The sequence below is a fragment of the Galdieria sulphuraria genome (assembly GCF_000341285.1).
Source record: "Galdieria sulphuraria unplaced genomic scaffold scaf_31, whole genome shotgun sequence".
Taxonomy (NCBI): domain Eukaryota; phylum Rhodophyta; class Bangiophyceae; order Galdieriales; family Galdieriaceae; genus Galdieria; species Galdieria sulphuraria.
The window spans coordinates 30456-44077 of NW_005178444.1; the positions used below are offsets into that span (position 1 = coordinate 30456).

The 13622-nt window shown below is 37.4% G+C and overlaps 5 protein-coding genes across 7 annotated transcripts; 1 reads left to right on the forward strand and 4 right to left on the reverse strand.

Moving 5' to 3' along the window:
• Positions 1-3385, reverse strand: Gasu_36860 (uncharacterized protein). Its single transcript, XM_005705254.1, has 3 exons — positions 3271-3385; positions 282-3212; positions 1-230 (listed from the first exon to the last, which is right to left on the reverse strand). The coding sequence occupies exons 1-3, from the start codon at positions 3358-3360 to the stop codon at positions 27-29; spliced, it is 3225 nt and encodes a 1074-aa protein (XP_005705311.1). The 5' UTR covers positions 3361-3385; the 3' UTR covers positions 1-26.
• Positions 3386-3398: 13 nt separating this feature from the next.
• Positions 3399-4295, reverse strand: Gasu_36870 (3-oxo-5-alpha-steroid 4-dehydrogenase 1). Its single transcript, XM_005705255.1, has one exon. The coding sequence runs from the start codon at positions 4222-4224 to the stop codon at positions 3424-3426; it is 801 nt and encodes a 266-aa protein (XP_005705312.1). The 5' UTR covers positions 4225-4295; the 3' UTR covers positions 3399-3423.
• A 5-nt stretch (positions 4296-4300) lies between these two features.
• Positions 4301-6665, reverse strand: Gasu_36880 (ABC transporter, sulfonate/nitrate/taurine transport, transmembrane). The gene is made up of 3 exons (XM_005705256.1): positions 5279-6665; positions 4398-5221; positions 4301-4336 (listed from the first exon to the last, which is right to left on the reverse strand). The coding sequence occupies exons 1-3, from the start codon at positions 6535-6537 to the stop codon at positions 4329-4331; spliced, it is 2091 nt and encodes a 696-aa protein (XP_005705313.1). The 5' UTR covers positions 6538-6665; the 3' UTR covers positions 4301-4328.
• An 80-nt stretch (positions 6666-6745) lies between these two features.
• On the forward strand, positions 6746-7576 carry Gasu_36890 (hypothetical protein). 2 transcript variants are annotated; one of them, XM_005705257.1, is made up of 3 exons: positions 6746-7179; positions 7229-7290; positions 7343-7576. In XM_005705257.1, exons 1-3 carry the CDS (start codon positions 6756-6758, stop codon positions 7553-7555), a joined length of 699 nt encoding a protein of 232 aa, XP_005705314.1. In that variant the 5' UTR covers positions 6746-6755; the 3' UTR covers positions 7556-7576. The 2 variants fall into 2 exon arrangements, with proteins under 2 accessions (XP_005705314.1, XP_005705315.1); XM_005705258.1 differs by lacking the exon at positions 7343-7576 and having other exon boundaries at positions 6746-7316.
• A 4-nt stretch (positions 7577-7580) lies between these two features.
• Gasu_36900 (monovalent cation:H+ antiporter-2, CPA2 family) lies at positions 7581-13615 on the reverse strand. Of its 2 annotated transcripts, XM_005705260.1 has the most exons (14): positions 13209-13615; positions 12877-13160; positions 12666-12825; positions 12527-12611; positions 12355-12476; positions 12129-12306; positions 11901-12062; positions 11752-11847; positions 11439-11694; positions 11286-11380; positions 11110-11231; positions 10958-11054; positions 10844-10901; positions 7581-10791 (listed from the first exon to the last, which is right to left on the reverse strand). In XM_005705260.1, exons 1-14 carry the CDS (start codon positions 13547-13549, stop codon positions 7604-7606), a joined length of 5244 nt encoding a protein of 1747 aa, XP_005705317.1. In that variant the 5' UTR covers positions 13550-13615; the 3' UTR covers positions 7581-7603. The 2 variants fall into 2 exon arrangements, with proteins under 2 accessions (XP_005705317.1, XP_005705316.1); XM_005705259.1 differs by having other exon boundaries at positions 12527-12825.
• Between the last annotated feature and the right edge of the window lie 7 nt (positions 13616-13622).

Consider the following 13622-nt stretch of genomic DNA (forward strand, 5'->3'; position numbering starts at 1 on the left):
TATATTCAATTGAAGTTTTCAAAAGGTCATTCTTTGGATAATCGATTGATCAAAAATGCATAAAGGGTCTTCTTGTCTTGTTGTTTACAAACCAAAAATAGCTCTTGACATGTCGATGAAGGAATCTGTGGCAACTCGGAAAGAGATTGATGAAAGCACGTTTCCCAATCAGGTATAGTTGTGCACGCCATATAAAACTCGACAATTTCTTCGATTATTCCTAAATGTACCTATATCATCTTATTTTCATTGGATGTACTCAATACAATTATCATTATTACCTTGTTTGACTTTTTCCACTCCAATCGAAATAATAAAAGAAGACTTAAAGGAACAAAGGTCCGCGTAATCCACTGTCTCAAACTGAAACCAGTACATTCGAGGTTCAGAGTATCAGCGTTAGGTTGTAAGACAAGTTTTCGAACAACTATCCACGCATATTTACATTCCGTCCAAAGGAAATCTACAGTCACATTATGAGTGGAGATAGAAACTGCATCCACTAAAGTTCCCAAACAAAATAACAAAAAGTGTTGATGAGTAGGTAGCAATAGTAAATCTTCCAAATGTTGAGTAACCAAATGATAGACAAACAAATGAAATGTCTTAAGGAGTTCGATATTTTCTCTCCATATCTCACTACGAGAATGTAAAGGATCTTCCATAAAGTATTGCAAGTATTCATTACTAGATCGGAAATAATGACAAAAGCTCTGTAAAAGTGGTTGAAATATTGCAAATAAAAAGGAACGAGCTTGTCCTTTCAGTCTTACTATGATTTGGTTGATCAAAAGAAAGATATCCGTGAGTTCCGTAGGGTTTGTATGTAAAGCTATCAACTCCAAACATGAAGACTGAATAAACGGAAGGGCTTCTTCTCCAAGTGTTTCCACCATGCGGTGTAAAAATATCAAACATTTCTCTTTGGTAACTGATAAAGAGCCATAATTTTGTAAAAATTGAAACACGACAGGAAAGCATCGTTTCCAACAACTTGTAAGATAATCAATAGAGTTGGAAACCACTCGTTCGGAATAGGACATATTCCATTCTTGTTGTAACGATGCATGATGATTGCCATGAGATGGTTTGTTATCCTCTCTATCTTGCCTATCTAATGTAAACCCTTTAGCAATACAAGTTAGCGCTTCCATTATACAATAACCTAAAGAGACATTTTGTGTGCCTATACAAGACTCCAAAGTAGTGATCAATTTAAACAACCAACTTTCTAGCCTCATTTCACATTCGCTGGAAAACCCCGAATCCCAACAACTTCCCAAGACAATTCCAACAACTTCAATTAAAAACAGCTTTTCTGGTAAACCAATATGATCACTTCGATCCAATTGAAGAATATGTGAAGCATGCATATTCTGACTCGATTGTAGAACGACAGATTCAAGATTGGTTATTATAAGCTCAAAGAAATGCGTAGCTAAGATTTGTCTCAAAGGACGTGCTAACCTCAGTAAGCTAGATGCTGCCTTATTGCGAAGTTTAGATGAATAAGGATTCCGCAGTCCTCTCTCATCCATCAAATAAATAAGAACGTTGTAAGTTAAGGACATATCCGACTCAACTAGACTCATGGAATGACTCAATAAATTATCGTATGCGATGATAAGTTGTTCCATTATCCATTGTCGACTATGCGCATTTGAATCACTCCATACGGAAAACCATTCCAGTTTAGGTAAAACGGACAAAATTCGAAATACGAAATAATCCCATTCTTTTGTCTTATGAGTCAATTCTACAAATGCATTTGTCATGCAATATATGCATTCCATCTCTTCTAAAATAGGCATATCCCAACCTTGTACTTGATGCAGTTGTTCCAAACGATTCTGTATGGTTTCCATAGCCAAAGCAGGATAAACACGACAAATATTCTTAAATAAAGTCAATATTCGTCCTCGCTGTTCTTGAAGTTGGATAAGCTTTTCTTCTGTCAAAGTTTTCTCTTCGGTTAATATGAGTTGGTCCCAAATGATGGATAAAATAAAAGTACAGCCAATATCATCAGATAGATCCTTACAATTGTTAATGTAACTCATAAAAAACTCCAAAGTATCCCGACCCATCTTCTCATCTTCTATTTGAAAGCATTGTATGATGATTGGCAAACAATTACGAGTCCACTCGATTACTTGAGATATATCCACTGAGGACAATGAATGCCTTTTCAAAGCTTTCATCAACTCAAGAGCTTCTGCAGCAATGACATTTACCAAAGCAACAATTTCAACTTCAAAGGCATGATAACCAAGCTGCTCTAAATAATCTACGGTTCTTGGGTTTTCCTCGACAGAATGATTTGTGGACGCTTCTTTTAGAGCTGTGGATAAATGATTCAAGAACTGATTAAGATTGAGTGAATGCAAAAGTTGATATTTTCTCTCCAAGTTCATCTTTTTCGAAATTATTTCCAAAAATATACGAGCAGAGATGGATTGAGCACACTGCTTTCCCGAATGAATCATCATAGAAAATACTGTGGATATAAATACTTGATCCATCACCAAAGAAATATCAATCCACTCCACAAATCTTCGACAAATATCCAAAGACAAACAGCAAACTTCTTCCAGTTTTGAATTGTTAGTCATATCATATAGATGAGATAGTTGAATGGCCAAACTCACAACTTGTTGAATACAATCAATTCTAAGAGCGTCCCTTAGTCTTGTCCCTATCTCACCACATCGCTGTATGGCAGAGAGAGAAATAAAGTCTTCGTCCAAAGAATGTAACATCAGAAAGAATCTATGAAGCAGTTCAATATCCGCTGCAAAACAGGTCTGTTTCATATTGTCTATTTTAGGTAGTATGGAAAACAAACGACGAAATATATTGGGCCAGGAATGCGGATATTCTTGAGCAACCAACGAAGAAACTAACTGAGCACATTTGTTTCTCACAAAGTTGGGAACACTGGCTTCCAAACTTGTTTCTGAGAATAACTTTCTCCAATGTCTCCAGTTTTCCAATGCTTCCTCACAACCGTCCCAATCTTCAAAGTGTACTCCAAAATAATAAAAAGTCAGTGCCTCACGCACAAACAACTTGACTGATGTATTTAAATTACTCCAACTCGAACTATTTATAATATCACTCAAATTTTGCAAACACCAGAACTGAACCTCTACTTTTCTGGTTCCAAAGAGCTTTTCCATACATAACTGCCAACTGTTATCCGCTGCTTTTGCCTATAGAGTGTGTTTTTGGATTTTAGCCAACTGGAATAAACGAAAATAAACCAAATACCTTTTCAAGTGTTTCTAAAGCTCTTAAACGTTTATCCTGTGTTGTGAGTGGGTCAAGACTCTCATAGATGGCAGTTTCCAATGAATCCATTCTAACAAGAAAATAAACAAATGAATGAATAAGAAAATGAAAATAATGACATTTTTATTATTTTCATATCAGAAAAGGAATACAAGCTTTTCGATTGAAAGTAACATAACTAGAAAACTTCTGAATATACCATTGATGATACCGAATAGCCCGAGGTAATAAATTAGCTACCGTCCAAAACACAAACAAAGCTCCAGCTAGAGACTGTGAAGCCAATGCCCAACCAGACCATTCCACCATTTCTCCAAAATAGTTTGCACAAGAAACCCAACGAAAAAGACCTCCATGAGGAATCTTATAACCTTTCTCACCAGGCTTCCTTAAATTCCGAAGAATATGGTCACTATGCAAATTGATAATAAAACCACATAACCAGCACAACGCTCCAACTATAAAAATAGGGTTTCGATACCAATCTCTGGAAAGTTTAGCCTCAAAATGAAAGAGTCCTCTTCCAACCAAATACCCGTTGATCACATTCCAACCCAAAGCTGATAGGACAACTATCAAAGAAGTTGGTTTTCCTGGTGTTTTCATGAGGAGAGGAAAAATAAACGCACGTTGTAAATAATGTCCCAAAAACATCAAGGATAACAACATATATGCCGGCTCTTGCAAACGACTATAGCTTTTGAGAGCAAATAATAAAAACAAGAAAAAGGCAGGAGCTTCTTGTATTATCCAACCAACATCTGTTCGAACGGTCGGTCCCCAACTTGAAGAAAACAACTTTCCATAAGGAGCATCCACAACCAATAAAAGTGGAAAAGTAATTGCACCTAAAAATAGAAAAAACAAGAATAAATAGTCATAAATTTCTTCTTCAAACAAAGTTATATGAGCCAACAAGTCGATATTCCACATCCAATGCTTTTCACTTATCTAAGAAATACGAAAGCGCTCTTGTGCTAATCGATATAATGGATTCCAAATCAAACGATTCGTCAACAATACTAAACCACTCATTACTACTGTACTGGCTAATAATAATGGATAATTTCCAGTAGCTGCTGCTTCAGAAATGATAGCTCCCAAACCTTCAGTCTTTACAAGTGTTCCTTGAAAATTTACATATTCCGATACGATCGAAGCGTTCCATGCTCCACCAACTGCAGTCACAATACCAGTGATTAGATAAGGAAAAATTCCCGGAAGAATCAAAGTTCTCCATCTAAGAAAACGATCACCTTTTCCATAAATTTGGTCGACTTCGAAGAATTCAAAAGGAATGGCTTGTGCTCCAGCAATAACGTTAAATAAAATATACCACATCGTACCCAACATCATCAAGGCTATAGAACCCATCTCTAAACCTCCACCAATCCTAGTAAGTGCCAATACAAGAAAAGGAAATAATGCAGTAGCTGGAACTGAAGCAGCAATTTGCACTATCGGTTGTAAATAAGCAGAAAGTCTTTGATTCCGCCCAATCATGACTCCTACTGGAACAGTTATTACTAACGATAATGCAAGGGCTGCAACTACTCTTGCACATGTCAACAAGGATGCTACAAACAACTTCTTCCAAATAAGCAAATTTAAACTGCGCAATACATTTGAAGCCGCATAGACGCCAATAATAGTAAATATCCAAAATGCTCCAATGAATAGAGAGGGAATGACCTTCAGAAGGTTTCGTTTCCATCGATCCACCTCAACTACATTGGAAGACATGTAGGGTTCTGTTCCAACTTGTTTCAACTGCAAGTTCACAAACCAATCCCAGAAAGGTACAAAGAATCGGTCATGAAAGCTGCGTAATAAAGATGAACGTTGTAAAAAGTTGAGTACAGAAGATCGACTTATTTCTGCATTCCTTTGATAGCTATAGCTGAATTTCTCAGTCCACGCAATCAGAGGCCTATATGATCATTGTCATGAGACATAGAAGAATTAAGACATATGAAAAGAAGCTTACCACCAAATTAAATAATTAAGAACAACAATAACCAAAATAATGGTTGCTAGACCAAACCAGATAGAGCGAAAGTTTCCTTCGTTGGCAGCCACAGCCAGGAAACTTCCCAAACCCGGAATGCGAAAGTCTTGATTTCCCAAAATAAAAGATTCAATACTTATTAAAAAGAACCAGCCACCAGCTACTGAAATGATAGAATTCCAGACAAGAGAAATAGCACCTGATGGCAATTCTAATAACCAAAAACGTTTCCAAGGATTCAAACGAAATATTTCCGCTGCTTCATTCAAATCTTTCGGAATGCCACAAAGACTTTGATAGAAACAAAAAACAATATTCCATGCCATACTAGTAAACAATAACAATATTGCAGCAATCTCTTCGCCTATTCTCTGTCCAGGAAAAATGTAGATTATACCAAGAACAACTCCTGGAAGGAAAGATAACAGAGGAATTGATTGAAGGATATCCAATACCAATAATAGAAACTGTGCTGCAAATTCTACTTTGTAGGCGAGATAAGCATAAACAAGAGCAAAAAGAAGTGAAACAATATATGCTAAAGAAATGCGAAGAGTACTCTGCAAAGCATACCTATTTAACAAGTAAGTAAACCCTAATGATAGAAGAGTACAAAACAAGAATACTTGCCAAGGCAGAGATTTTGGATTTGTGCTTATGGCAAGTTCCGATGGAGATATTCCAGTAAATACGTGAGAAAAAGTCGATACAACTGCGTACACAACAGCTATTAACACCAACACCAGAAAGAAATCGTTCCAACTGAATCTCCTTTTCTGATCAATACGAACTGGTCTGTCTAATAGCAATACTGCATAAGCACACAAAGAATGAGAAACGTATATTATAAACAAAGGCAAAGACCAACCAGGAAGACGTGAACTACTTGAACTCTCGGCATCTTCGACACACTCTTCTTCCTCTTCCAAAACAAAGCCATCTTCGGCTGTTGAATGTGTTGCAAATGGCTTAGAACGTACATGGGACTTGTTCTTTCTCCTATCATGACCATATAAATCTGTTTCTGAGCTCATATATAAAACAGAATGTTCTATTCTTGCAATTTTCCTAAATATCCTACGACTTCTCCTTTGACATATTCGAATTCCTTCAATAAACGACCTCTGTGGTCTAGCCACAAAAGGACTTGTGCGAAAAGAATGTGTCAAACTTCCCACATGACAACGGTGAACGGAACAAACAAAACCAAATAAAACAACTTCACAAGATAAATGCATTTACCAAAACCAAATGGAAGCAATGATTGGATGGAAAGAAATATGCATATTAAGAAAGTTTCAACCTTACTCAACTTGGCTTTATCAAAAGCTTTTCTTAAAATGCAAGATTCACTGTAGACAATTTACAGAGTCTTCTAGTCAGTTGTATAAAGATCGAGTTGTGCTGTTACACGGTTTCCTAGGCTTCCGATATCAGGTATTCCAGGGTCTTTAATATGTTAAAACAGTCGTTACTCAGTTTTATTGAGTTGTTACCTTTAGCTACAATACTAAAAAGGAAAGGCTTCTCCGTTTCGAACTTTGGTTATCCTTCGAGAGACGACTTCATCATCAATCACGCACGCAACCTAATAGACGTTTTGAATAGTTTATCTTCGAGAGAGACGCGAACCTTTCACTTTGTAACGCATTCGCTTGGTGCGATAATACTTCGCACGGCTCTAGCGCAACCAAATTGTCCAGAAACCGCTAAATCAGGACGTCTTGTTTTGTTAGCACCACCTCTTAAAGGTAGTAAATTTGCAAGATATCTGCAGTCCAGAGATTTGGGAGGAAAGTTACCCAAATGGATGGAAACCACTTCCAAGTGGATTGTCGGTGACTGTACAGGTCGACAGCTCATGACTATGTCCGTTCAAGGTAAATTTATTGTCTTGAAACGTAAAGAATAACAAGTCCATATCGTTAGAGTTCGACGACATGCCATACTTTCCATCTTCCACTTCAATATTAGTCATTGCAGCGGAAATGGTAAACAGATCATTTTTCAACTTATGAGCGACCATCTTACGATAGTTGGTAGGGTCGTTTAAATCCCCTACTGGAAGGAAGAAATGATGGAGTTTTAGAAGTTGAAGAAACGATGCTCGGTCAACCTCACTATCGGTTACTTGTACGAGGAACTCATAATAGTCTGCTGTTTCAACCAAAGGTTATTGAGTGCATCCTAAATTTTTTATGTGAGAAAAAAGTCTCAACTGATATCATCTATGTTCAAAATAAACGTCTCTTGTAAAAACAGCCAAAATACAACTAGAGTGTTAAAAACCTGAAAATACTTTGTTCATTCCCCATTGATACCAAAGTAAGTTATCAGTACTGTCCACTCCGCAGTTCTAACTTTCATCTTCTTGTCCGACAAAAGAACTTTGTCATAGAATTGGTAAAGCATAAATGATAGACCTTCTATTCTTCTACCAAGAACGGCTATGTTTGATACGTTCGATTTACGAAGAGCCCTCCTTGTGTCTAGTTCGAAAATTATAATTTCTTCAAGAATGCGATTGACATCGGATGCAAGAGGATTGTGGTTCCCAAAAATATAACTCAACGCTTCATCTAGAAACTGTAAATGAAGATTCCTCATTTGCCAAATATCATTGCACTTGTTTGCTTCTCGAAAAAAGCGAAACCAACTTCCTTCAAGTAAACCATGCTCGTAAAACTGTAATAGTGCATTGACAAATTGCATCAACTGAAATCGTAATATCTGTGCTTTCCTTTGAAGACCTTGCCAATGCAACGGAATAAGAGGTATTGTTGAATAAAGCTGGCGTAATATATGACTTGCACTCTTCAACTTGAAAGCAAAATGAAAGATGTGCGAATAAACTTCCAACGTAGAAGAATCAAAAAGTGCCGATTCAACGAGATTCGAAGGCTTCCATTGAAGTAATATTTGACTATACACATTTGTGTTGTCTGAATTCCCATCTTTGTCCATTAAAAATTCAAAGTATCTTATACGAGAATCCCATGATGCTGATGAGCTTAGAATAGCTTGTTCAAAGGCCAAATGTAATCTAGCTTCAGCTTCAGTTCCTCCCATAAACCATTCGCTACAAGAACTGCTATATACAGAATGACACAATTCCAGAAAAAAATCTCCTCTATTCAAAAGCAAATAATCACGCACTGCTCGAAAATGATCAAATATTTCGATTTCTTCTTCCATAAGCCACCAAAGATACTGTTGCACATGATAATAAATACCTCGAATAGACAACAAACCCAATTCTGCGACAAAATTATCAAACGGTGTATCTATAGTTTCACACTCTACAGAAGTTGGTTTGCTCTTGACAGTTACAGAGCTTTCCCATAACGAAGATACATTTGCTGAAAGGATATTTCGCGACATCTCTCTACTGCAGTTGTGTTTACTTGAATCTAGTGTCGACAGTTTCGTAACATTTTCGTCATGTAATCCAGTTGGCTCCATCAAGTCATCCGACTCTGAAGATAGCCAAGACAGTTCATCGTCAGAGTCAGGCTCAACTTTCTTACAAGTACTTTCTTTCTCTATAAAACGCTCATGTTCACGAGATTTTGTATCTACAAAAGTATTCTGATGGTGTATAGAGTTGCATTTTTCCATCAGTGTTTTCGAAATACCCTCAAAATATTCTTCAAGTTGCTGCTCAAGGGAATGGAAATCGAAAGAGTCAAAGCTGGGAACTGTACAAAGTGACTCACGGTTGCTAGAAAAAAATGGATGCTGTGGGTTGATAGACCACAAAATATCCACACCATAAGCAGCTTTATCAACCATAAATTTGATCTTCATGGGAAGCATATTCTCAAATAACTTCATCGACGCCTGCGGAACAAAATTATTATAATTATTATTAGAGTCATCATCGTTGAAACAAAATTGGCTACCATAGAGAGCTATTCTTCGTAAAGAAAATAAATATGAAATGAGCACTTTAAAGAACAACCGTCCATAAAGGCTCTCTTTTTTGTCAGACACAATGTGCTCCTTTTGATAATAATACAGTCCTAGCAGTACTTCATAAGGATCTGTTTCCCCATAGGGCATAAGGGCTTTTATAATTGCCATACATTCATGCAATTGCGTAGTAACCCTTCGAACTCGTTGCATTAGACCAAATATGGGAAGGTTTTCTTGTTCATCGAAGTGGACTTTGTATCTGGTCTTTCTTATAAGAGGCAAAATGTTGTTGCTATATCCCTCCATCTCGTCCCACAACGCCTTTGCAAAACCTTGAAAAATTGGATGGTTCTTCTCCCTTAAATGTGAAATTATTGTACCCATTTCAAATAGTTTCGTTGCGATTGTACCAAACTCTGCAAGTATACTACGGGCGCAAGGTTGTAAACGTGCAGCAACAGGTTCAAACCCACCAAGAGGATTCTTTCGCATCAGAAAAGACGGGTTAGAAATTAATGACCATATTGCACTTTCAAATATCAATGGATGATTGGGAGGAATCCAGCTTTTAGACCTCGAGCCAAAATGTTTACAATAGAGAGTTTGATACATTTTCTCAGTAAAATCAAATATACTCTTTGGAAGGGTCATTGAAGTTCCTTCCAAATTTTGCTTTTCATCGAAATCCTTTCCAACGTCTTTGATAGAGTGACTATTCGAGCAACTTGTGACGGCATTTCTTCGAAATGGTTGTGAACGCAGTGACAAAGCATATGACGATCCAATATGATCTTGTAGCTCTTCAGAGACTCCAGTCGATTCTGCAAGAGTCTCAAGTTGCAAACTAAATTTTCTATTATGTCTCCAGTGAAATTTGGACAAGTCTTTGGGCTCGCTAACAAGGTCATAGAGAGCTTCCTTCCTAAATGTATCCTTTGCTAGTGTCATCGTTCGACGGTGGCTCTTTCGTTTGAAGAATCGTTCCAAAGAAGTTTCCTGTTCCCTCTTCTGAATATTTTCATAACTCGTCAACTGTAATAGTAGAAAGAGAATAGAAACTGCAATATCGTCTTTGACAAGAAGCTTGTCACATAACCCTTCAATCCTTTTCGTTTTCAAATCTGAAACACCTAGTGTGCCTAGAATAAATACAACTTCGCTAACACGCTCTGCAGTATCTTCTTGATTCGGTGCTTCTTTCTCTACTAATCCGTTCAAGTTCAAACTCACTTCATAAAATCGAGTGAGAGCTTTACTCGAAGGCTGACCACGGGAAAATTTCTTGCTCAAGAACTTCAAGCCTTCATATATACCTATTTGTTTCTCTTTAAAAAAGTCGCTTGACTGTAGCTTATAGTTTCGTGGTCTTTCTCTTTGATGCGAATGAGATGCATATTGCCTCATAGTTTCTTTAGGTGAGACACGAATGGTAAAATTGGCGCGTCTTTCATTTTTCATTCGATTCCAAATGGACAGCTGTCTCTTCGCTGTCCCCTTCTTCAACTTGGTAAGATCCATTGATGATTTCGGTAGCTCCATCCTTTCTTGCAATTGACATATTATAGCTGCGATGATGACTAAGGTTGTTCTGGTCAAGGAGATGGTCTTCTTGCGTTATTTTCCTCAAACGTTCGCTGAATTCTTCCACCTTGGCAAATTCTTCCTGCACAGTTTCACTGGTTCGATACTACATGTACATATGAGATAAAAGATTACTAAACACTGGGTTTCGAAAATTCTTACTGAACGCTTCAACGCCAGAACATCAGATTTCGTGAGTCCAAGAAACTCTAAAACAGCTCCACCGACTTGTATAGAAGCCTCATAGCTTTCTGAAAACCTTGGAGATTCAAGAATCGGTTCGACAAAAACAGTACATTTCATATATAACTTACACAAACTCAACACCCACAGATCTTAATTGCCTTTTCTGTTTTACAGAGGGAGTCAATGCAAACGTATGAGCTTCAGGAAATGTGCTGCGAATCGATTGGAATATTTTCGATGCCACAACGATCTGAACATACACCATTTAGAAACCATATTAGGAAAGGAGATATTTTTCACTTACATCGTCACTTGTTATAACAAAAACATCAGGATAGCCAAACACATCGGAACGAAGAGAGCTCGGATCAAACAAGTCACCATAAATACAAGGAAGGCCTAAATCAAACAAATACAGTTAAACCAGTAAAAGTCGGTTTTAAAAGAGGCTTTCAACCTTCTGCCAAAGCATCTCTTATGACACTTTTATTCTTATCAACAGCAATAAATGTTATCTTCTTCTCCATCAACATACGGCCGATCATTCTTCCTTCTGGACCAAAACCACAAAGAACGACTGGTTTCCTTTCTGTTTTTACTCTATTTGGAATCATACCATTGAAACTGCTATCTTCAGGAGTTTCCAAAGTATCTTCCAAAGAAACACCGGTAAACGAATAAGAGACGGACCTTTGCCTTGCAATCCATAATGACTGAGATACAAAAAGTCTCTTAGCAGCCCATCATAATTGAACTAGTAAAGAACTAACCAATTTTGTCCCCAAATCTGCCAAAAAAGGTGTCAAAGCCATGCTACAGACCACAGCAGCTATAAGAAGATCATTGACAATTTCCGGCAAAATACCCTTGGTCGCTTTCAATCAGTATGTCGAATGGCAAGACAATAGACAAAACAAACCAAATTGCTTGCCAAAGCAAATAGAACAAAAGCAAATTCTCCACCTTGACCAAGCAAAAGTCCAACTTCAACTGCTTCGGAAAGACTTAAGCCAAATGGTAGTGATAAACCGATGACAACCAATGACTTGATCAGGATAATGGCACCGATTAAAGTACACAACTATGTTCATACAACAGTAACTTAGTCTAAACAATCCACAAATATTACTCAAATATGCAGATTTACTTGTATTGGATATTCCAACGCCAAATGCAAATCAATGCTCATTCCAGTTGTGATGAAAAAAAGGCCCAATAAAAGACCTCGAAATGGGTCAGTATCCGCCTTGATACGATTTCGAAAATTGCTTTCTGCTAACAGTACTCCAGCAACGAAAGCACCAAGAGTCATCGATAGTCCAAATCTTCAAAAATTGAAAGAAACTAGGATCGCCTTTCAAATGCGTACTTACTGTCCAGTCAACCAGCCAGTTCCAAGCACAGTTAATAATACAGTTGCTGTGAATGCCTCGGCATCACCCGAACCAGATACGAATTGGAAAAGACGCCTTAATAAAAAACCACCAATCAAAACCTAAATTCAATACTGAATAATCTACTCTTTTAGATGTAAAAATCGATTACGATGCTATTCAAAACAGCCAAGGCTTTCAAGGAAGTCATTCCCAACATATGCAACATTTGCTCCACTTCCAAAAGAGAAAGATGACTATAGTTGGGATCACGTATAAGACTCGATTTATCAATATCAATACAAACTGACCGAAAATTTTGCATCAGAGGTAAAACTACCAACAAAGGAACAACTGCAACGTCTTGTAGAAGAAGAATGCCAAAAGTTGCCAACCCAGTTTTGCTCTGTCTCTCTCCTCTTTCTCCAAGCAACTGCAATACAAATGCCGAAGAAGACATGGCAAGTGCGCCTTACGAAAGTTCGATTATACGATGAACAACGACATGTATCACAGACTTACCACCAATGACGAAACTTTCGGGAATACTAGCACCTAAAGAGTGAGATATAAACCAAAAAAGGGAACCAGTAATCAACATTTGTAAGGAACCCAAACCAAAAGCATATTTTCTGAGTTTCCGTAATCGGTCAATAGATAATTCTAGTCCCATTTCAAATAACAAAAACAGAACACCAAAGTCTGCAAGGTGTTTAATATCTTCAACGTCTTTGACCAAACGGAAACCGTGTGGTCCTAAAATAACGCCAGAAAGAAGAAACCCCAGAACTGGCGATAAATTGATCCTGCAATATTTTTTGTGTCAATACACAAACAATTGGCTCAAAAAGTACCTTTTGAAAACAGGAACAATAGCAACTGTGGCAGCTAGAAGTTCAAGAGTATCTTGAAGAGAAGACGTCCAACCAGTGTCGACAGCAGTCCACTCTAGTCTGTTGAAGTCTTCACAATTTCTTCTTTTATATTTTGACTGAATATGCCAAGGCTTTTTACAAACCGGACATCTCTGAAAGCCATTCCAGAACACTGTAAAACTGTAACAAGTGGGGGACCTCTTAAAGGAACTTGCTCTGGTAAAACAACAGGAATTCACTGTTGAAGAACAAAGAGAACCGCTATCGCTGTGAATTTTTTTCGTTTTTGTACACTCTGATAAAGAATACACAGCACTCATAAAAGCATTCATCTTTCCGACACTTTCAAAATAAAACAATGGATCACAAAACAATCAGATTACAAGTTGCCTA